The sequence below is a fragment of the Rhamphochromis sp. 'chilingali' genome, assembly GCF_963969265.1.
Source record: "Rhamphochromis sp. 'chilingali' genome assembly, chromosome: 16".
NCBI classification, from domain to species: domain Eukaryota; kingdom Metazoa; phylum Chordata; class Actinopteri; order Cichliformes; family Cichlidae; genus Rhamphochromis; species Rhamphochromis sp. 'chilingali'.
The window spans coordinates 10,679,862-10,702,963 of NC_137943.1; the positions used below are offsets into that span (position 1 = coordinate 10,679,862).

The 23,102-nt window shown below is 40.1% G+C and overlaps 4 protein-coding genes across 5 annotated transcripts; 2 read left to right on the forward strand and 2 right to left on the reverse strand.

Annotated features, from left to right (window-relative positions):
* The first annotated feature begins 674 nt into the window (after positions 1-674).
* On the forward strand, positions 675-15,562 carry mier1b (mesoderm induction early response 1b, transcriptional regulator). Of its 2 annotated transcripts, none has more exons than XM_080907504.1 (13): positions 675-719; positions 1,546-1,570; positions 3,018-3,166; positions 4,603-4,785; positions 5,647-5,776; positions 5,882-5,949; positions 6,288-6,360; positions 6,484-6,635; positions 6,745-6,826; positions 6,958-7,052; positions 7,352-7,479; positions 8,013-8,140; positions 13,891-15,562. In XM_080907504.1, the coding sequence occupies exons 1-13, from the start codon at positions 711-713 to the stop codon at positions 14,184-14,186; spliced, it is 1,518 nt and encodes a 505-aa protein (XP_080763630.1). In that variant the 5' UTR covers positions 675-710; the 3' UTR covers positions 14,187-15,562. The 2 variants fall into 2 exon arrangements, with proteins under 2 accessions (XP_080763630.1, XP_080763631.1); XM_080907505.1 differs by having other exon boundaries at positions 7,433-7,479.
* LOC308412863 (uncharacterized protein) lies at positions 8,167-12,390 on the reverse strand. Its single transcript, XM_080907503.1, has 2 exons — positions 11,152-12,390; positions 8,167-10,711 (listed from the first exon to the last, which is right to left on the reverse strand). Exon 2 carries the CDS (start codon positions 10,705-10,707, stop codon positions 8,860-8,862), a length of 1,848 nt encoding a protein of 615 aa, XP_080763629.1. The 5' UTR covers positions 10,708-10,711; positions 11,152-12,390; the 3' UTR covers positions 8,167-8,859.
* Position 15,563: 1 nt separating the features above from the next.
* On the forward strand, positions 15,564-18,752 carry LOC308412862 (uncharacterized protein). Its single transcript, XM_080907502.1, has 2 exons — positions 15,564-15,960; positions 16,401-18,752. The coding sequence occupies exon 2, from the start codon at positions 16,405-16,407 to the stop codon at positions 18,250-18,252; it is 1,848 nt and encodes a 615-aa protein (XP_080763628.1). The 5' UTR covers positions 15,564-15,960; positions 16,401-16,404; the 3' UTR covers positions 18,253-18,752.
* A 12-nt stretch (positions 18,753-18,764) lies between these two features.
* Positions 18,765-22,721, reverse strand: LOC308412866 (nucleotide sugar transporter SLC35D2-like). Its single transcript, XM_080907508.1, has 13 exons — positions 22,498-22,721; positions 22,065-22,098; positions 21,901-21,987; positions 21,753-21,820; positions 21,596-21,667; positions 21,445-21,513; positions 21,243-21,345; positions 21,065-21,157; positions 20,874-20,941; positions 20,708-20,786; positions 20,542-20,624; positions 19,432-19,484; positions 18,765-19,254 (listed from the first exon to the last, which is right to left on the reverse strand). The coding sequence occupies exons 1-13, from the start codon at positions 22,689-22,691 to the stop codon at positions 19,244-19,246; spliced, it is 1,014 nt and encodes a 337-aa protein (XP_080763634.1). The 5' UTR covers positions 22,692-22,721; the 3' UTR covers positions 18,765-19,243.
* Positions 22,722-23,102: the final 381 nt, after the last annotated feature.

Genomic DNA, 23,102 nt, shown 5'->3' on the forward strand with positions numbered 1-23,102 from the left:
CCTCAAGAAGCCTGGAGAACTATTCCTGAAGACTACTTCAATAAGTTACATTCCCTAAGAGAGTTCATGCTGTGTTGAAGAATAAAGGTGGTCATATAATTTTTTTCAGTTTATTCCAAAAGCTTTTCCACAATTTGATAATATCTCCTGCAAAACTTTAGAACTGTATCTGAGCTCTGGTGGACAGCCTAGGTCCAAACCAGTTAGAACCTCCACACCAGGACACTGGCTGCACACCTTCTTTGTCACATACATCGCCATCACCTTTAGCCTCTGTGTCTGTATTCTCCCTGATAAGAACATAAAACCACTATCAGAAGAAGAAACATGTGACAGTGGAGACATTACAGAAAACATTTGAAAACAATATTTTTAATTTACATTTAAAAGCTGGCTCCATGGTATAGTGGTATTTGATGCCTATGGAAGCCTTTATGAATAAGTGAGAAGCTGAAAGTAATTTTAAATATAAAAGCTGAATATAATACAGTAAAAGGCTTTATAAATTTAAATGTTCCGAATTAAATAAAACACAATGAAAAATTTCCGTTACAAAACTAATTATTTTTGCGTTAAGCTTGCTGTTATAGGAGTACATTACTACATCACTGCTTGCGGTCACTCAGTTTTTCTATGGAGACGTAGGTGGGCGGGGCTCCACATACGGGAACTACCGCTGACCCCCGACTTGACCCTGTAGGATTGCGAACATGGCGGAGGTAAGAAAGTGAAATAAATATTCGGAAAAAATAAATTTATACTACGGGATAGTTACTTCAGTCGAATATTCACACTGTTTGTGTGTTGTAGTTTAAGTGTACGAAATTAACTGTGGGATGTTTTCGCTGCTAAATAATGAGCATTTCTCGACTCAGGCATGTTTATTAAACTTCGGGTTTAGCTAACATTAGCGACGCTAGCCCCGTTTGGAGGTAGCAGCAGCGTTAGCGATGTTACTCCGCGGTTTTCTTCGAAAATACTTAACTGTGTATGATATTTTTATTCAGCCGTGTGGCGGATTTTTATGCTTGGAGATATTTTATGGGTTATTTTTAATCGTTATTTGTTGCCTGTTGATACCAAGCCTAACTTGGACGCGTTAGCATAAATATCTAAAGGAGAATTAACTAGCTTGGAACTTCTCTTGTAAGTTAGCGAGCTGAGAAAATTAACCTAGTAAGCACTTGGCTGTTGGCGCTAAGTTTGGGTGATTGCCGGTGATATACACGGCGCTGTACCTGTGACATTTCAATCAGCGAGTTGCTAAATAAATGTCCCCACAGGAACCGGTGACAGTATTCTTTGTTTCAGTTTGTGTTGAACTGCAGTCAGCTTTAGGACAGGGTCGGGCGCGCTTTTCCCCAGCTCCCGTTTACAGTCCTCTGTCAAAGGAACTAGAATATGTCAAGTTAATCAGGAGTGAGCTTTTTTTTATGTTGTTGTTGTCCATCTAATGACGTATTGCATCTGATGCAGTTTTTTTAAATAGTATTTAAAAAATAAATAAATTATATTTTAATTTGTTGCTCTTTTTCTGTTTTTCAGCCCTCCCTCGGGAATTCGAGCCCAGGTAATTTACATGCAGTTGGAGGCTTTCTGTAGTTGTTTGGTCGAAAGACACTGATTTGAAATCTTTTGTCTATCAGACACGGATTCATTTTGATTTTGACATTGATCGATATTAATCGTGTTCTGTGGTTTGTTTGTTTTAAAAAATATGATTAGTTTGAAACGGAAAATAAATGTATCAAGTTTTTAGGCTTAGGTACCCTCTATGTTTAAGACAACACTGTTTTTTCCTGTACTTATTTTGAAGTGAGAAATTAATATTACAAAATACTAATTTAAAAAATAAGTCCGTACTTCTTAATCGGTACATTTTGCTATTATTAGTATTTTTTTAAGCATTGTACTCACCACACCAGCTACCTTCATCATCTGAAAATTTCTGTGATCTTGACATCACTGTCACAGTGTTTGTATATTACGATATTAAATAACAATGTTAGACTAAATAAGATTTCTGATGTGGCATCTCATGTAATGTGGTCGTTTCAGTTCTGCACGCACACACCCTGGAGATTATCAACAATAGCACCTTCAGTAAAAGGCTGATTGCATCAATGTGCAAGTCTGAGCCCTTTTATAACAGTTACTATAAGAATGTTTAATGCATAATAGTAATAATGATTTTATTGATATGTTTGCATATTTGAACATGTTAGCTGGCAGTTTTATTTATATATTATCAACTGATTTATTTAGGAGTTAATATTTTGCTGGTTGGGATATGTGGTGTTATGATTGTGTTGAAACTTCTATGGCAGTGTAATTTTGTGTAGAGGATTCATAAAGGATCTCTGTCTGATAAGAAATTGCAGTGCAGCCAGTGTAAAAAGTTTAAAAAAAACCCCATGAAGTTGAAGTTAAACTGTCAGCCAGCACTGTGAAAAAGGCTTCATCATCATCCTCCATGTGTTCAGCTTCTTATATGTTAAAGACAGATCTGCTAATGTTAGCTGAAGCTCCTTTGGTGAATCAAGCACAATATAGTCTTCAGCTTTTAGATATATTTTGCCTTTGACCGGGTGTTTTCTCAGATGAGATGTGTTACTGTGGCCAGCTTTGCATTTTGCACTACAGATGTAGCAAAGAGCAGAGCAGTGGCTAAAATTAGGCACTGATTGATTTAGTGCTGTCCGTACTACAGTCCTCTGCAGTACTGAAGTAAAAAGTTCCTAGTTTAGTGCACAGTACTTCAAGTAATCCTATGTGGGTATTCAGTTTGTAAGTAGTTCAACATTTATATAATTTAGAATATAATATTTAACAAATTAAACCATAAAGTAACATTTCAGCTGCCCACACTCATACAGTATATGTGAAGATATGCAAATAAAAATACTGAGTGATTCTTTAGAGCTTTACAATTTGTTGCAATTTCCTTAAATGAAGATTAAATTCTGTCATATTTTCCTTCTAAATTTCCATTGCCTCTTTCATGCTTCCTTTCATAGGAGGTTCAGCAGGTTCCGATGACCATGATTTTGACCCATCAGCTGAAATGCTTGTCCATGACTTTGACGATGAGCGCACCCTGGAGGAGGAGGAAATGATGGAGGCATCAGATGAGACCAATGCCAATGAGATTGAAGATCTTACACGGGTTTGTGTCAGGAGATCATATTTGGTTTGGTCAGGCCCATGGGGTAAATAAAACACTAGTGTAGTTCAATGTTTATTTTCACAGTCTGTAAGGGAATAATCCTGAGTTTCAAATAGTGTTTGAAAACACTATTTTTTTGGGGGTGGTGGTGGTAATGGATTGACCCAGCCAGAACAATAGTGTAGCTCTACAGCAGGCAGTACAGAGAGAGACAGAGTTGAATGGTTTAGTTGTAAATACCACCATACTGAGTGAATGGATAACAGCTGGCTAGCTGAAGGTACACTAGTGTTAAAACATAATGTTTTCCAGTTACTTTTTTACTTTTGTTTAACTTTGTTTAATTCTGCTAACTTATTCAATGGCTCCACGGTATAGTGGTTAACACAGCTGCCTTACACATGAAAGATCCCTAGGTTGTTTCTGGGAGGAGACACAAATCCAGGCTCAGGGAATCGTAACGTAAATGTGCTTCTGGTATTTAAGCCGGACTAATTATATCTTTATGTATTAGCCGTTTTCAGACATATTGGCATTTTTAATGGCCGACAAAACAAATATGCCTCAACCGTGTTCTGACTGTTGATGTTGTATAGTTTATCCATCAGATGCAACAGTAAAACAATCTTATTTTTAAGCTGTGTTGTCTTCTAAGGACTAATAAATACATATAACTTGTGTTAGGGAAATCTACCTGTTTCGTATTTCTGAAAGAAAAAAAAAATCAGCTGCTATATTAGATTTTTTTAAAATCCTAAAATAACATCTTGCATTGGGTTGGTTTCTACCTAATCCTGGTCCCAAGCCTGGATAAATGGGAAGCTTGTTTCCAGAAGGGCATCTGCCATATGCCAAATCAAACATCCACCAGTGTGACTCAATGGGAAATAGGAGCAGACCACAAAATTTCACTTTCCATTTAAGTTAATTCATGGTGGAATAATTAAACAACAACTGTGTGGTAGTGGTTGTAGGGAGAGTTGCACTCTAAGCTCCATTTTGCACTACTTTGTATTTTGGTCAGTAGATGCCACAGTCTGTGGAACCTCACCTGCACTGACTGACTACACAGAATAGATAATGAATAACTGGGTAGTGGGAAATGCAGCACAGGTCCCCAATAATTTGATTATTTTTCATTTCTAGTTGAAGAAATTGTAACTGTTGTTATTCCATGTTTTTCACAGCATAGCTTGCTCAGGGCTGAAATGTTTATTCTGTATAATTGAACTTCAATTTCTGTTTATGTCTCACTGTGTAAGTATGTAGACATTTTAAGACAAGTTCATGCAGCAATGATTTTCATTGTATTGGTTTGAACCTAACAGTTTGAACCTTTAAAGTCTATTTTGTTCAGTTTTTTCAAAGAAAAATCAAACTTTAAATGTATTTAAATGTAACACCCAAGCATCAGTAAACCAATCTGCTTTTAATAGGAGGGAGAGATGCCTATTGATGAGCTGCTGAGTCTGTATGGTTATGGGGGCGAGAGATCACCAGCAGATGAGGATGAGGAGGAAGAGGAAGAACCAGAAGAAGAGGAGGATGATGAGGAAGAGGATGAGGAACTTGACAATGATGAAAGCAGCAGAAGCACGGGCGAGCTGAAAAGAAATGAGGTATGTTTTGGAGGGCTTGTGTGTCATTCCCCTCTGTGCCTACAACTGTATGTACATCTTGTGAGTCTTTCCTCTGAACAGAATGTTAAAGGTCTATCCTTTAAGCTTGGGTCCTCTACCAGAGGCCTGGGGGCACAAGAGTCCTGCGTAGTATCTTAGCTGCCGGCGTGGACACCTAAGTTTGGGAATAACATGAGAATGAGGCAACATAAGATTTTTAAATTCATACCATAAGTGCATCTACGAAAAATCTCAGTTGAATTAGAATCCTGGTGACCTCAAGGTCAAGATCAGAAGTAAACTTTTCTGAAACTTACGTACAGATTTATACCATAGGTGCTGGAGGCTGAGGAATGGCTCTGGGGGCTGCTGGTAAATTTTTTTTACCTCACAGAGTGTGGCTAGCACTACTATAATGGAAGGCTCCTTTGCCACCAGGCAGCATAGCCATCAGTCTTCGATGATGCTTCATTGGGCCAATAGAATCTACTGTGAAGCAAATCGCCCAACTCTGGTGGGCAGTATTGCTTTGTGATGGGGGCGTTGTTGCCACTCTGTTTCTCGGTACTATTGAGTAAGTGAGGACTAAGGGTGTGGTCTGTGTAAAAGAAGGGATAAAAACAATATAATGAGACATTCATGCAAATCAGCCATTATCTTTCACTTACGTGATATTGTCAGGTAAAGTTGTGGTTATAAAATCACACAAACATGCGGGGGCTTTGAGTTCTGTTAGAGAAAGAAGCACCCACACAGAGCTACACATGCATGCTGGATTTTTGTCAAGAGTGGCAGATGATTTTTGAAATTGTTTAAACTTTTCTAACTTTTTGTGATTTGCTTTGTTTGTTTGTTTTTCAGAGTGAGGATGTGAAGAACTCATTGGAACAGGCAGGTGAGACCCAGGCAGCCTCAGAGGGTCGCACGCGCTCAGTCAGGTCACTCGGCACAGCAGAACTTATTCGCCCTCAGAAACTCAAGTACTTTGAAAGTATGTGTTGTACTGCTAATACATTTTTCTTATCTTCCTTCTTTTTACTTGTGTTGTTTTATATTTGTAAACAGCTGGATAAGTAAATATCACATTATGTCTCAGGCAATAATGATGCCGAGGAGGAGTCAGATGAAGATGAAGATTATGTTCCGTCTGAAGACTGGAAAAAGGTAAAGCAAAAAAGACATGTGCACCATCAGATGAAGCTGAATTCATTTGGCCGTCTCTGTGATGAGCTGCTGACTTACAATGTCACCACTGCAGAATTATGAGTTTGTTGTTAACTTAATACTGAATACTATATGTTATTTATGTATCTATTTTAACTGTAAAAAAACAGCGATTTAGGCTATGTGAATTGATAAATTTTATATGTATGTGTAAACATTTAATAAAATAAATACAAATATTTGCCATAAAAGAAATCCAGATCTTTTTCTGTGCTCTTAGTACACTTCTGAAATAATCATGGGGCTACACTCAGTGTGAATGATGTTTTTCCCAATAGGAGATTATGGTGGGTTCCATGTATCAGGCAGAAACTCCTGTGGGTCTGTGCAAATACAAAGACAATGAGAAAGGTAAGTTGGGTTTTTGTGTATTTACACCATAACCTTTCTCAGCCTTCCTGGATCCAGATAAACTGAGGAGGCTTAAAAATGTTGATGTCTTGCCCTTCGTTTCATTTGAACCTGTACTTTCAGTTTACGAAAACGATGACCAGCTGTTGTGGAACCCCGAGTGTCTTCCTGAAGGCAAAGTTGTGGAGTTCTTGACAGAGGCTTCCAGGCGGACGGGAGAGGAGAAAGGAGTGGATGCAATCCCAGAGGGATCCCATATCAAAGATAATGAACAGGTGACAGCAGCTCTTCTGTAGCTTGAATCAAATCACACAAAGCAGATCACGTGCTGTTATGTATAACTGTCGTCTAATCTAAACTTGCTTGTCTGTATCCTGCTGGTAGGCATTGTATGAACTGGTGAAATGTGACTTTGACACAGAGGAAGCTTTAAGAAGACTTAGATTTAATGTAAAAGCAGCCAGAGGTAAGCAACCTATGCTCACAGATGTTCTTCACATTTTGTTCTTGTCTATGTAGCCCTCTGCATTTTGAATTTTCTTTTAAAAAACAGTTGAATTCAAATGAAACATTAACACTTATGACTCTCTGTAACAGAGGAGCTCTCTGTCTGGACTGAAGAAGAATGTAGAAATTTTGAACAAGGACTGAAAGCTTATGGGAAAGACTTTCATTTAATACAGGCCAACAAGGTGAGAGAAAAACACATTAGTTAGAGATTTCTGCTTCTAACATGGCGCTAACATGAGATGTTTACTGTCAGGTGTTTTCTGGATACTTAGGGTTGGAATCTGCTTCATTTGAACCTTTTTGCTTTTTGAGACCAGTAAAATTGATTTGTTAAGATTTTAAAATGTCTGCAAATCATTTGACTTTTGTCCAGTTGCTAAGCTCTTATTTGATTTGTCTCTTACTTGAATCTGTCCTGAAACTGTGTCTTCAGGTGATGGTAATAATGGTCATTTCATGTCTGCTGAATTAAATCTTTCAGGTGAGAACTAGGTCTGTAGGAGAATGTGTGGCCTTTTATTACATGTGGAAGAAGTCTGAGCGTTATGATTTCTTTGCACAGCAAACCAGACTTGGGAAAAGGAAATACAACCTTCACCCCGGTGTCACGTAAGTTAACTTTTAAAAAAGTGTATGCAATTTTGAAGAACATTGCTCATAGAAAATTAGTAATGGAAGAATGTGCAACCTCCACCGACTGTGAGGTTGCTTATGTAAAAATCTTCTTTTTTAAGTATTAAGAGCTTTGCAAATGCTTGGTTAAATTCCCTTTGTCACCAGTGATGGCCACATTATTATAAAATAGTCTGCTGAGGCAGCGTACCTGAAACTGGTTGTTGATCTTCTGTTGTGCCTTGTCTGCTGCTTCCTTCTGTTCCTTAGTGGTCATCAGTTGTTCTCATTTTCTGGCTTGAACATCTCTCGGAGTTGTCTCTTCTTTACGGTTAGTTCAGTGGACTGGCAGAAAGAATCAAACCCGGTTTATAGAAGCCATCGCATAAGTGAAGCTATAGATTTAATGTCGTAGAAACCACCCACAGTCACTGTCAGACTGGGGAGGGACACCTGACCACACAGACTGCTAAACCATATGAACAGTTTAGGTTGTGTAACAGACTGTGTGCATTGCTTTCTGTCATCAGTGACTATATGGACAGATTACTGGATGAGACGGAGAGTGCAACATCCAGCAGGGCAGCATCGCCTCCTCCCACCACCTCCAACAGCAGCGCCAGCCACTCGGAGAGAGAAGACAGCAGCAGTCAGAATGGTGAGCTGATACACATGATGAGTGCACCACGTTTATCCTAAAATATAACCAGCCTTTCATTTAATGAGAGTTTTGGGTAAATGACAAGAATTTAAGACAAACTATGATCCTGTGCTTGAAAACTGACTCAAAGTTACTCTAATCATCACTTAAATATTCAATACAGTCATTCATATGCAGTGATGGGAATAACGGAGACTAACGGCGTTACTTTTTCAGTAACGAGTAGGGTTGCAAAGGGGCGGAAAATTTCCGGTAAATTTCCGAAAAGTTTCCGGTAAATTTCCATGGTAAGTTAAGCTTGGGAATTTTGGAAATATTCCATATTGGAAACTGTCCATGGAAATAATGGGAATTATGGAAATTAATGGGAATTTAGGAGAACTAACTGGGAATATATTATTTCCAAGCATAAATATAAACAGAAATCATAAGAAAACCTCCATGCAAAATGTTTTCAACAGATATTTAAACAGATTTATTTGTAAGTACAGTAGAATAGAACACGTTTCAATAACTTGTTTCATGGATGAATAAAAACAGAAATGTTGAGTTCAATATTACCATCCCCTAACCCCGCTCATTCAAAAATGCCCCCTGTCCAAAAATCTCCACAAAGTCCCATTCAAAAGGTTAAATGAAAAATGCCACTTATCCTCCAAAACGTCCCATTAAACATTCAAATCTTCCTTCAAGCAATTCTCTTTGCTCATTTTTGCTCAGTCAATAGACTCTTCCTGGACCTCATCATCATCCAACAACATGTCCACTTCCTCAGCATCCAACTCTGAGTCTTCCTCTTCAGTGTCACTTTCCAGCTTTGTTGAGGATGGCTCTGTGTCAGGCTCAAAGAGCCGTAGGTTTGCCCGAATGCCGACCAGCTTTTCCACTCTCACATTTGTGAGCCTGTTGCGAACCTTTGTGTGGGTGTTCCCAAACAGTGACCAGTTGCGCTCGGAGGCGGCTGATGATGGTGGGATTTGGAGGAGGATGGAGGCTACAGGTGCAAGGGCCTCAGATTCACATAGTCCCTTCCACCAGGTGGCTGCAGATATGTGCTGGCATGACTGCCATATTCCATCCCCTTTCCAAAGGCCTTGCTTTGTTCGATACTTTGCCAAACTGCCTAGAACTTTGCCTTTATCGAGACCCAGGTGGTCAGACATGGCTGTAATGACCGCATAGGCACCGTTGATCTCTTCCCCGGAAAGTATGCCCTTGTCATATTTGGGGTCCAGCATGTATGCTGCTGCATGCACTGGCTTCATGCAGAACTCCCTCCGCTGTTCCAATGACTTGACCACAGCCGTTTCCTCTGCTTTCAGTAGTAGGGAAGTGGGCAGAATTGTCTGGATTTCTTCTTTGAGTTCTGCAAAAAGGCACTGGACATCTGACAAGATGGCACCATCCCCCTCTATCTTCGCTATTGCTGCTGCAATAGGTTTGAGGATTTTCTGACTGCTAGATACTCTTTCCCAGAACACATCATCCAAGATGACCTTCTTGATGTCACTGTCGATGCCTACAGACTGGGATATGGCCATCTCTTGCAGAGACTCCTTTCCCTCCAGAAGGCTGTCAAACATGATAACAACACCACCCCATCGCGTTATGCTGGGAAGCTTCAGTGTAGTACTCTTGTTCTTTTCCTTTTGCTTTGACAGAAATGTAGCGGAAGTTACTTGTTTGCCTTTAACATATTTCAGAACTTGCTTCACTCTCTTATTCAGAGTGTCCATTGTTTTTAGTGCCATTATGTCTTTTAGGAGAAGGTTTAGTGTATGGGCTGCACAGCCAATAGTAGTTATATGAGGGTAGGTCTCCTCCACATGTGCCCAGGCAACCTTCATGTTGGCTGCATTGTCAGTGACCAGTGCAAAAACCTTATCTGGTCCAAGGTCATTGATGATCACTTTTAGCTCATCTGCAATGTATTGGCCTGTGTGTCTGTTTTCCTTTGTGTCTACACTCTTGTAGAACACAGGCTGAGGAGTGGTGATTATGTAGTTAATAATTCCTTGTCCCCTGATATTGGACCATCCATCAGAGATGACTGAAGTACAGTCAGCTTGGTCAATGGTCTGTTTCACCTTTGCTTGAACTCGACTGAACTCTTCATCCAGTAGATGAGTAGACAATGCATGTCTGGTTGGGGGAATGTATGCTGGTCGGAGAACATTCAAAAATCTCTTCCAGTACACATTGGATGTCAGCATCAGGGGTGAGCCAGTTGCATAGATTGCACGAGCGAAACACTCATCTGCGTTTTTTTGGCTAGTGTCATCCATAAAATCAAAGAATCCTCTGATGCCAGAGGGACCAGGAGCTGATGAGTGGGTATCTGACTCTGATACAGCTGAAACAGATTCATTTTCCCCTTGAGTGGAATTCCTGGCTGCTGCATGTGTTGGGCCTTGAGGAATTTTTTTGCACTTTGCAATGTGCTGCTGCATTTTTGTGGCATTCTTCACGTACGTCTTATCACAATACTTACACATATATACAGATTTCCCTTGTACATTAGCTGGTGTAAAATGTCTCCACACATCAGATAGCGCACGTGGCATTTTTCTGTAAAATAAAACAAGAGCTTGTAAAAATGCTAATGCAATGCAAGAGATCGTAATAATACAATTGCAATATGATAATAAACAGATATAAATAGTAAGGCTAGCTAAACAACTGGAATGATCTTCAAAACAAAACAACCAAATGAGGAAGCTAGCATCTTCTTTATGTTATACTAGCTATGGCTTATTTAGCATCTAACAGATGCTAGCATTTTATTTAGCATCTAACAGATGCTAGCATTTTATTTAGCATCTAACAGATGCTAGCATTTTATTTAGTATCTTATCAGATGCTAGCATTTTATTTAGCATCTTATCAGATGCTAGCATTTTATTTAGCATCTTATCAGATTGCTATCTACCAGATTAATACATTTTATGTGATATTCACAATTTAAACATTTAATGAATATATTTTCCCATAATATCATCAAAACTTACCTCACTTGTTAAGTCCACAGGCTCAAATGTGTGCCTTTAATACTCTTTGTCCTTCAGGCTCAAAAGTGTGGTCCATGTGTACATGTGATGGAGGCATGCACAGTGCCAGTAGGTGGTCTCAATAGCCATGCAGCAAGCTTGTGCTCTGTACATGTGATTAAGGAATGGCATGGATATTCAAGTGTATTTGAATTGCATTTGTTTGTTTTTGTCAATATTATGCTAAAATATACTTTCCTCAACTATATTTAAGTTCCCTAAGAAGAGCCAACCTTCAATTTTGAAAATTCCCACTTTATTCCCATAAATTCCCGTTAATTCCCGTTTATTCCCATAAATTCCCGTTAATTCCCGTTAATTCCCATGGAAAGATTCCATCTTTGAAAATTCCGGGAATTTTGCAACCCTAGTAACGAGTAATCTAACTAATTACTATTCCTATCGTTACAATGCGTTACAGTTACTAACAAGAAAATGCGGTCCGTTACTATTTTTCAACAAACAGACGGTTGAAGCTGTGTTCAGCTTACCGCATCTTCTATCAGTTGCACGCAAGTAGCTGACTATGTAAGTAATCTGGATGCTACAGCTTTAAGCAGCTGCGCGCTCCCGCGGACGGTAACCACGATCACTGTCTAGCACAACACCTGGAGCTGAGGGGGCAAAACAATGGCATGAGTGCTGCTGTTTGATTGAGGAAGAATAAAGGAGTCGTGGTAAGCCAATCACATGACCACTTAAAGACAAAGCAACAAGGTGATATATACCAGTTTATAATTGTGTTGATAGGCCACGTAAAACCAGAGTCATGATAAACAATATATATGCGGCGTTTTTTCCTCAATAGTTTCGTCACGTTTACTGTCTAAGGACAGCGCAGCAAGCACGCTCCGCTTATGAGCAAAAAATTAAAAAAAACAAAACAAAACGGGAAGTTTTAGGAGTGACGGCGAGAGAAAAAGAGAGAGAGCGAGTTTTGAGATGTGAGAGATTTGTGACGTTTAGCGTGTTTTGGGTGTGTAGTTAATGTGTTGTCTTGTGTAGTTAGTGTGTAGTGTTGTGGATAGTTTTGTGTTGTGTGTCAGAACAATGAGGCGACTGCTGTCTTCAGGTAGAAAAAGGAGTGATACACCTGCTGCTGTCAGACCTGCAGGTATCAGGCTGTGATGTTCTCCTTTATAGTGGACAGAAATTATTGTTTGGAGTGGCACAAATGGTAATTTGTGTGGCATCTTATTGAATGCAGAACTGCTGATTGTTCTGTAAATAGTTTGAAATGGTTATTTAAAAAAGGACGATAAAAGGTAAATGGATGCAAATAACTTTGTTTTTTGCAAAACTTGTGCGTAGGATTTTAAAATTGACAATTTATATTTGCATTTAAAGTTATGAAATATGATTCATTAAACATGTTTGTGGTTGTTACAGTGAACTTTTTCTACTCTGATTTTATGTTTTTTGTGCTGAAAAGAATGATACCAAACAAGGCAAAGTAAATCGTTTTTAAAGGTAAAATGTGGAGGGAAAATCAAAAGTAGTTAAAAATGGCCAATTATACCCTGGACCCCAGAGGGTTAAACGTTTTTTTTTTTGTGTTTTTTTTTTTAAAAGTAGCGCAGTAGTTACTTTGCAAGTACTTAATTACTTTTAGAATGTTGTAACTCAGTTACTAACTCAGTTACTTTTTTGAAGAAGTAACTATAATTACTTTTTCAAAGTAACTTGCCCAACACTGTTCATATGTAGTTTACATAGACCACTTTTGTCCCCCTCACACCTCTATTCTGCTGCATGATTGGGTGCAGCAATCATCAAGGACAGAAAGAATGTTTTTTAAATCACTTTCCTGTTGTTTCAGATAGAGACCATGAAAAAACAAAACAGTTAACGGATACAGACATCAGATAAATAGTATGACAGTAAAACAATTATAAGCTACTTGAATTTTAAAATCACCAGTCATTTCAAACAATATGACCATTTAAAATTTTTAGATTTGTAATTTCAGTTTTTGCTAGTTTCTTTCTATCTCCTTCATCTGTCTCCTCCACTTCCACTCTCGCCTCACCGTCTCCATCTCATTCTCTTCCTCCTAAACTGAAGTTAGAGTTCTAAAAGAAGTAATCCTACATGAATTAGTTATCGTCAGCAGATCAGCCACATAACCCTCCCGTCTCCGGACAGCTGACAAGAGATGGCTAAATAGCAACATAACATTCAGCTAATATTAGACTTCACCGGCCTAAAACTCTTTAAGTACTTATAAACAGCTTGATTACCTTCTCACATCACAAGAGTTTATTTGCTAAGTGTGAGATCCACTTCAAAAAAGTGTCAGAAACACCTGTGAATGGCAGCAAACTGGAGCTTTTCCAGTGGCAGTCTCCCACTGAAAACGCTACATCCAGATTTACCTACCTGGATGATTGAGAATTCATCAAGACGTTCCTCTGAGTAGATACACTTGTTTGTTTACTCATAGATGCCATGGTTTATCGCATCTACATAATGTTTAGTAGGTTTTTCACTGTGTTTTAGGATTATTACATGTCCAAAATGGCTGACAAGTAATGTGCCATGATCACGTCTGTAAATACTCTGCATGAAGGTTGCACTTCCTGTAAATGGTGGAATCTCAGGAACCTGATCGAAAACATCCGACAACACCTGAATGGCTTTTTTTTTTTTTCTTAAACTTGTTAAATATGTCTAACCCCGTGTTTCATCTTTCTTCGTTAGGTGTTGCAAGCCACACGGTGGATGGTGCTCAGTTGCCACCAGCAAACCAAGTCAAATCTGAGGGCGTTCAGTCCAACGGTCCGTCCCATCCGCCAGAAGCTCCGCCTCCACCTTCAGACAACAACTCCAACGGCTGCAGCCAGCCCACTGCACCCACCCTCGACAGAAATGGCTCCCTGGAGCCTCTGCTAGACCACAGGGACACAGCACCCGACAGGCCGGCCAAGAGGTGCAGGACGGAGGCAGAGCCCGTGTGCCAAAGCGAAGTGGAACCATCCAGAACGCAGGAGAATTGATGGCTTCACAGCTGAGCAGCGTTGACTAACAGACACTGACTTGGGGGTGAAAAATGTTTGTACTTCTCCAGTGATGGGTAGATTTAGTGGGGCAGAGGATGAGGAAAATGAACCCTACTGACCCATGAGCATAGCATCTCCTGACAGAGAGAGACAGACTGGCTTTGAGGTCAAAGGTCACTGAAAATCACATCTTGAAGAACAGCCAACCGAGGTCCTCCAGGAGGGGTGGCAGTTACCCCCCCACCCGACGTCCTTCCATCCCATCAACCCCCCCAAGCTCATCCCAAAGTATCATAGCTAGATAACGTCCATCAAAACATCCCCAGCCTCCCTTTTTGGAGCCTGACAAAATTTTGCCAAGAATTCCCTTTTTCTATTTGTTCTTAAAGATAATAAATCACCTTCGATATTTTTTTACACAAGATATTTATATTTTTTAACAAAAGTAAATAAATCCTAGTCTAATGATGGGTGATTGCCATTGAAGCCATTTGCTTGCTGTTATAAGGATTTGATGAAACAGGACATGTCTAAGTGATTACATGCTTACGCTAGAATAAAGATGCTTAGTAAAAACAAGAGGAATAGGCTGGTGCTGTAGCTAGTTCTCACTTTAGTTGCACTTTGATTGTATGTTTCCCATCTCTATCAACGAGATGTGGCGTCAGAACCCAGCAGAAGTCCATGTTCACTCCTTCACTTCTTTCTCTGGCTGTTTGTTTCAGATAAATAAACCAGAGGGTGACTCCTCCTGCAGGTTTGTTTGTGTAAAGCAGCTGACATCAGTGATGTCCTGTATTATAAGTCACCATGTAGAAGATCTCTGTATTTTTGAATTTTCATAGTCGGTGCATTGCTCAACACTTTGTTTTTACTAGTCAGAATGTGATTTTTCATGTAAAGTTTGTATAGATTTCTTACCTCGAGCGGTTTTATAACTGTTTGTCTGTATTTTCTGGTCTTCTTTGTAGGCTGTGCTTTTTGTTGGAAAACTGTTCCTACTTTTGTTTCTCCAAAACGGTTATAATAATAAAAAACAAAGTAGCCATTCCTCTTTCCTTCTGTTTGGCAGTGCTTCCCTTTTCTGTGTGATGTTGATTCAGAGAGTTCGTTGCAAAAAAAGCTCCTCCTTGTGTGCAGCTTTGAATATGCAGAGATTCTTTTTAAAACCAGAGCTTAGTTTCTGTCATTCCTCAGTAATTGGCTTCCACACAGCAGATTTCCAGGAGTAAAAGTGACCTGGCTGATGTGAAGGTGTCACCTGAAAGAACCTAATGTTTTGGTACAGTAGCTGTTCAGCGTAACGATTAAATGTTTTATTTTATATTCCATCATTGAACGTGCATTCAGAAGATAAGGAGTTTGTCTCAAATAGGGTTGCAAAATTCCCGGAATTTTCAAAGATGGAATCTTTCCATGGGAATTAACGGGAATTTATGGGAATAAACGGGAATTAACGGGAATTTATGGGAATAAAGTGGGAATTTTCAAAATTGAAGGTTGGCTCTTCTTAGGGAACTTAAATATAGTTGAGGAAAGTATATTTTAGCATAATATTGACAAAAACAAACAAATGCAATTCAAATACACTTGAATATCCATGCCATTCCTTAATCACATGTACAGAGCACAAGCTTGCTGCATGGCTATTGAGACCACCTACTGGCACTGTGCATGCCTCCATCACATGTACACATGGACCACACTTTTGAGCCTGAAGGACAAAGAGTATTAAAGGCACACATTTGAGCCTGTGGACTTAACAAGTGAGGTAAGTTTTGATGATATTATGGGAAAATATATTCATTAAATGTTTAAATTGTGAATATCACATAAAATGTATTAATCTGGTAGATAGCAATCTGATAAGATGCTAAATAAAATGCTAGCATCTGATAAGATGCTAAATAAAATGCTAGCATCTGATAAGATACTAAATAAAATGCTAGCATCTGTTAGATGCTAAATAAAATGCTAGCATCTGTTAGATGCTAAATAAAATGCTAGCATCTGTTAGATGCTAAATAAGCCATAGCTAGTATAACATAAAGAAGATGCTAGCTTCCTCATTTGGTTGTTTTGTTTTGAAGATCATTCCAGTTGTTTAGCTAGCCTTACTATTTATATCTGTTTATTATCATATTGCAATTGTATTATTACGATCTCTTGCATTGCATTAGCATTTTTACAAGCTCTTGTTTTATTTTACAGAAAAATGCCACGTGCGCTATCTGATGTGTGGAGACATTTTACACCAGCTAATGTACAAGGGAAATCTGTATATATGTGTAAGTATTGTGATAAGACGTACGTGAAGAATGCCACAAAAATGCAGCAGCACATTGCAAAGTGCAAAAAAATTCCTCAAGGCCCAACACATGCAGCAGCCAGGAATTCCACTCAAGGGGAAAATGAATCTGTTTCAGCTGTATCAGAGTCAGATACCCACTCATCAGCTCCTGGTCCCTCTGGCATCAGAGGATTCTTTGATTTTATGGATGACACTAGCCAAAAAAACGCAGATGAGTGTTTCGCTCGTGCAATCTATGCAACTGGCTCACCCCTGATGCTGACATCCAATGTGTACTGGAAGAGATTTTTGAATGTTCTCCGACCAGCATACATTCCCCCAACCAGACATGCATTGTCTACTCATCTACTGGATGAAGAGTTCAGTCGAGTTCAAGCAAAGGTGAAACAGACCATTGACCAAGCTGACTGTACTTCAGTCATCTCTGATGGATGGTCCAATATCAGGGGACAAGGAATTATTAACTACATAATCACCACTCCTCAGCCTGTGTTCTACAAGAGTGTAGACACAAAGGAAAACAGACACACAGGCCAATACATTGCAGATGAGCTAAAAGTGATCATCAATGACCTTGGACCAGATAAGGTTTTTGCACTGGTCACTGACAATGCAGCCAACATGAAGGTTGCCTGGGCACATGTGGAGGAGACCTACCCTCATATAACTACTATTGGCTGTGCAGCCCATACACTAAACCTTCTCCTAAAAGACATAATGGCACTAAAAACAATGGACACTCTGAATAAGAGAGTGAAGCAAGTTCTGAAATATGTTAAAGGCAAACAAGTAACTTCCGCTACATTTCTGTCAAAGCAAAAGGAAAAGAACAAGAGTACTACACTGAAGCTTCCCAGCATAACGCGATGGGGTGGTGTTGTTATCATGTTTGACAGCCTTCTGGAGGGAAAGGAGTCTCTGCAAGAGATGGCCATATCCCAGTCTGTAGGCATCGACAGTGACATCAAGAAGGTCATCTTGGATGATGTGTTCTGGGAAAGAGTATCTAGCAGTCAGAAAATCCTCAAACCTATTGCAGCAGCAATAGCGAAGATAGAGGGGGATGGTGCCATCTTGTCAGATGTCCAGTGCCTTTTTGCAGAACTCAAAGAAGAAATCCAGACAATTCTGCCCACTTCCCTACTACTGAAAGCAGAGGAAACGGCTGTGGTCAAGTCATTGGAACAGCGGAGGGAGTTCTGCATGAAGCCAGTGCATGCAGCAGCATACATGCTGGACCCCAAATATGACAAGGGCATACTTTCCGGGGAAGAGATCAACGGTGCCTATGCGGTCATTACAGCCATGTCTGACCACCTGGGTCTCGATAAAGGCAAAGTTCTAGGCAGTTTGGCAAAGTATCGAACAAAGCAAGGCCTTTGGAAAGGGGATGGAATATGGCAGTCATGCCAGCACATATCTGCAGCCACCTGGTGGAAGGGACTATGTGAATCTGAGGCCCTTGCACCTGTAGCCTCCATCCTCCTCCAAATCCCACCATCATCAGCCGCCTCCGAGCGCAACTGGTCACTGTTTGGGAACACCCACACAAAGGTTCGCAACAGGCTCACAAATGTGAGAGTGGAAAAGCTGGTCGGCATTCGGGCAAACCTACGGCTCTTTGAGCCTGACACAGAGCCATCCTCAACAAAGCTGGAAAGTGACACTGAAGAGGAAGACTCAGAGTTGGATGCTGAGGAAGTGGACATGTTGTTGGATGATGATGAGGTCCAGGAAGAGTCTATTGACTGAGCAAAAATGAGCAAAGAGAATTGCTTGAAGGAAGATTTGAATGTTTAATGGGACGTTTTGGAGGATAAGTGGCATTTTTCATTTAACCTTTTGAATGGGACTTTGTGGAGATTTTTGGACAGGGGGCATTTTTGAATGAGCGGGGTTAGGGGATGGTAATATTGAACTCAACATTTCTGTTTTTATTCATCCATGAAACAAGTTATTGAAACGTGTTCTATTCTACTGTACTTACAAATAAATCTGTTTAAATATCTGTTGAAAACATTTTGCATGGAGGTTTTCTTATGATTTCTGTTTATATTTATGCTTGGAAATAATATATTCCCAGTTAGTTCTCCTAAATTCCCATTAATTTCCATAATTCCCATTATTTCCATGGACAGTTTCCAATATGGAATATTTCCAAAATTCCCAAGCTTAACTTACCATGGAAATTTACCGGAAACTTTTCGGAAATTTACCGGAAATTTTCCGCCCCTTTGCAACCCTAGTCTCAAATAATGTTAATGGGTTTTTTTGTTTGGACAATATTGTCTTTTATTTCTATGTAAATGATGGCGTGAATAAAAATAAAGTGTATTCCAAGGCTGGCTATGACTTGAATAATACTGACATTTCATTTAATTACTGTGCTAAATAGAGTCAATAACAGAATAACAACAGCTTCATTAGAAAATTATTTATGATGTACAGTTAATTACGAGTTATGTATTGAAACAGAACTGGAAAATAGATATTTAATTTGGAAATGAATGAAAATGAACAATTATAAAAATTAAGTTCATATAGTCTTTTGGTTGCTCCTTTCAGGGATCACCACAGCAGATTGTCCTCTCTCATGGCTGAACAACCTTCTCTGTGTGTCCTCTTTCACTACATCCACGAGTCTTCTGTGTTTGCCACCACTCAAAAACATTTCCACATAGAAGACGACAAACGAAAATTTTGCTGAAGTTCTTCCGTCCCAGGCGGGGTTTCACTCTTTGGTTTATGCCTTTTCTGTTAAAATTTAAAAAGCAGTTAACTTCAGAGACTCGTCCACTTTGTGTAGGATCCTCTGAACTCGTACAGTGAAAAACAATATAGTTTTTCACAGTGTAAAAACTATATTGTTAAATTCCAAACATCGATAAGGTGAAACCTTGTGTGGTTTTGACTCATTTTAACGGTTCTTACTTGATTGCTCCTGTGTGAAGGTGATATAGGAGTACACCAAGCTCCCAGCAATGCTGTGGGAAACAAAGATGAGAAAATGTGCTCCTGTATTTATTTATTTTAAGCGAGTATTGGACTTTTTCCTATCACAGACATTCTAAAACATGGGCAGAGCTTCCAGTTTGGAAAAATGAAGTAAAGGTGGAAGTGGCTTAAACCTGTATTCTATCTGAATGCCACCTAACAGCTTTCTTCCTTGACCACTCTAATAAACACTTTCCTGATGAGTTTATGGCTCAGTCGCTGGGTCATACTAAAGTGGGGAAAAAATAAAGTCTGTTTTATAAATATTGGTCATAACATGTTGTTAAAAATTAGGATATGAAATTAGGACAGTTTCTAACAGGATTATCTGTGGTGACAAATCGTTTATTCAGTTGATTTTATTTATATAAATATAACTGGTTTCACGGTGCACCCGCCCCACATCATGACACCAAAAAGCATTCACCTTCGAAGTCAAACTTGTGCTTTTTGATTGTGGTGGTAAGCTACAACTTGTACTTTTTGGGCAAATCTGTATCTGTTTTCGATTTGTGTCATCATTTTCTCAAGTTTCACTAACACTTGGCAGTTAGTTGGAAAGTGTCTGCTGACAAGTTGACAAACTATTCCAAACTACTGGCGATCTACTGGCTATCAAAGCAATCACAAGGAGGTTTTTGGTGCAGCACCCTCTTTGCAACTGATTTCATTGGCAACAGCCAGCAGTCTTCAGAAACTAATTGCCAGCTAGCTGGGGACTACACCGGGACACAGTTTTTAGGGGTTTGCCATCCAATCTCTAGCCCTCTTAGCCTTTGAGAATGAAGTCTGAGCTCCTTCCTCCACCCATGTCTGCTATGCTTCTGCAAGCCACTTTGCAACCCTCTTCAGCTCCTCTCTTTGCTGCATCTGAATGAATCAATGCCCTATCTGGTGTTCAGTGAAGTTTACTGCCAATCTCCTCTCATACGCTTTCCACTTATGTCTGGACACACAAGGAAGCCCCAGAACAAAAATATCTCGATCATCTTTGAACTGCACTGGTCCTAAATCAGCTCAACAGTTCAGCTGTTCAATCTGTCTTACCTGATGTTCAGACCTATAAAGTTAGTCCAGGTGAATATGTAGTCCCCTCCAAACACCATTCCAATGTATGTCACGAGGATATTCTGTGGATGTCGCAGGGAAAGTCACTGCACATGTACGCACTACACATCAAACTGTGAGCGTGAGCCAGCCTGAGATGACTCACCTTAATACAGCCAATGATGGAGGTGGTGAGTGCGGAGTTGTACTGTGTGCACAGCATGATGGAGTACATCAAAATAAATCTGTGCAATGAAGCGAAGCAGAGTTAGACGAAAAGACCAAAGTGGGCAATCATGGAATAAACAATGACGATTAGGCGTCTACTTTACCCCATGACACAGGAGAGCACAAACTGCACAGCAAACATGCGATCAGACCAACCATTATACTCCAGCCCCTGTACCCGAACACCCACGCACACACGCGCACACACGCACACACACACACACACACACAGCACTGATTATCTGAGCTCTCTGACTCTTAAGTCTTACAAACCAATCAGTGTTTGAAAACTTACCATTTGCAAGTCCCCTGAGTAGTAAGCGTACGCCAGAGTGGGGAAAATCATTATCAAAGCATTGTAATAAAGAAGACCATATTTGCCCAGCTCCTGTGTGGATGGGAGAAGATGACCCTTTAAAGTCTTCATGACAAACAGCCAGTGTATATACTGTGTGACCTGCTGCTCTGCTCACCTTGGAGTCCAGCTTCTGCTTCACATATGCCCCACTGGCTGCTGTCAGAACATTATTCAGCATTATGAATACGTATCCTTCCAAATCAAAAGCTAAGTCGGCGCTACAAAGCAAAAAACGCCACAGAACGTGGCAAAAAAAAAATCACACACGTGCCTCTTCATAAAGCGGATGGCGGTGTCTGTGTATGTGACCGTCTCACCTGGCCGCGATGAAAGCACCAAAGATCATGGTGAACACCGTCATTTTAATGGAGGTAGAAAAGGTCTTTCTGTGAGGAAAGTAGACGGGTGGCAGTGTTAAAATCAGTTATTTATGCAGAAAATCTGAGAGAGAGAAAAATATTTTCTTACTTTAGCAAGAATCCCTCAAACACCATGGTAAGAAAAATACTGAACCTCCTCAGCACAGTAAACATGGGTAAACTGAGGCAGAAAAATACAAGCTGTTAAGTTTGGCAAGTCACATTTGGGACGCTGCGTCTCGTGTCATGTTCTATGAAGTTCTCACTTGAGGCGCTGGGTCCCAAACAGTCCTGATATTTGATTCCCGACATACAACAGTGGCAGTGGGAACATCTGGAAAGACAGGGTATGTGTGAAATGCGATGACCAGTTCTTCATCTTTTGATTTTCAGCTTTATAAATCCCCACCTCACCTTGCGTGGAATACTCGAATCCAAATCTGGAAATGAGATAACTCCCAACATCTTCCCAATCCTCAGAACTACAACCGTAGCCAGCATCTGCAAAGGAAAGGGGGGCACGGCACATCAGACGGTGCTACCACATAAACAGAAAACAGCTTTAAAGAGATGCTTACTTGGCCAATTCCAACGCATGTTGATGACGGGAATCTGTAAAACAAGACGACACGACTCAGTCATATGAATGATGCTTTACCTGACATTCCATTACAGACGATATGAGGATGAGAAGCTTCATTTCCTGGAAGTTGTCCACTTTTTTGGAGGACTTTCTGGTTTTCATCTTGTTTATGCCCAACTCTGACCCTCACACATATTGAGATTCATAAGAGGTTTGATGTGTTACGCATTTGTAGTGGGGCAAAGGTTACGTCAAAGGTGCGTGTCCTGTGGTACCTAAAGTTTCACCTGGACACATTTCTCTGACAGTTTTCAGATGTCCAGCTTCGTTTATCTGACACCCCTTCTTCTTCTTCTTATTGATAACGGTGTAAAATTGGTCAAACGTGCCCCACCAATCAGCAGCTAACTTAGACTTTGCACCTTTACCTGAAGTTTGTGAGGACGCTTTTGTTGACGACGACGATGACAAACGAGCTGACTCCGTAAAAGACCGCCGCTAACAGCTTCAGCAGCACCGCTGAGGTGTCCCCGGATGTTTGTCTTTCGGTTGTGGAGGATGTTCCCTCAGACGACAAGCTCTTTTGGCCGGGCTCACCCCGACGTTTGACGTGCGCCGCCATCAGAGGGGTCGACAAAGTTTGTTTAAAAAAAAAAAAAGGAACTCCAATAGGTCTTCCCGCGCATGCGTGACAGACTGTGCTCGGTAATCCCGTCGGCGAAGAAGGAAATGGAAAGGAGGGAAACATCCCAATGTTTAAGACTCTTTGAAAAATGTTTTAATTCAGCTATGTCTATCTTAATTGACCTAAATAAAAGCTGGTTTAACTTCTATGTGCAAGCATGACTTCCACAAAATAGCGTCTTAATTTTATGCTGTAGTAACACACCTAGCTACAACCAAAAAAGCTAACCACCTTCATAACCACTGAAATAACCAGGATTTGTTAAAGTGCCAGCCACACGGGCAAGAAAAATGACAGTAAACCCTTCTTTTTCGCCTCAGGTGTGTAGTATCAGGCTACTTGTTTTGC

Coding starts and splice junctions, on each gene's coding strand:
- LOC308412866 (XM_080907508.1), bottom strand. CDS start 22,691: ATGGCGGCGCACGTCAAACGTCGGGGTGAGCCCGGCCAAAAGAGCTTG. Junction 20,942..21,064: donor ACTCAGGGGACTTGCAAATG/GTAAGTTTTCAA, acceptor GTTCGGGTACAG/GGGCTGGAGTATAATGGTTG. Junction 20,625..20,707: donor CCATCATTGGCTGTATTAAG/GTGAGTCATCTC, acceptor CGACATCCACAG/AATATCCTCGTGACATACAT.
- mier1b (XM_080907504.1), top strand. Junction 5,777..5,881: donor GAAACTCAAGTACTTTGAAA/GTATGTGTTGTA, acceptor ATTATGTCTCAG/GCAATAATGATGCCGAGGAG. Junction 7,480..8,012: donor AACCTTCACCCCGGTGTCAC/GTAAGTTAACTT, acceptor TTCTGTCATCAG/TGACTATATGGACAGATTAC.
- LOC308412862 (XM_080907502.1), top strand. CDS start 16,405: ATGCCACGTGCGCTATCTGATGTGTGGAGACATTTTACACCAGCTAAT.
- LOC308412863 (XM_080907503.1), bottom strand. CDS start 10,707: ATGCCACGTGCGCTATCTGATGTGTGGAGACATTTTACACCAGCTAAT.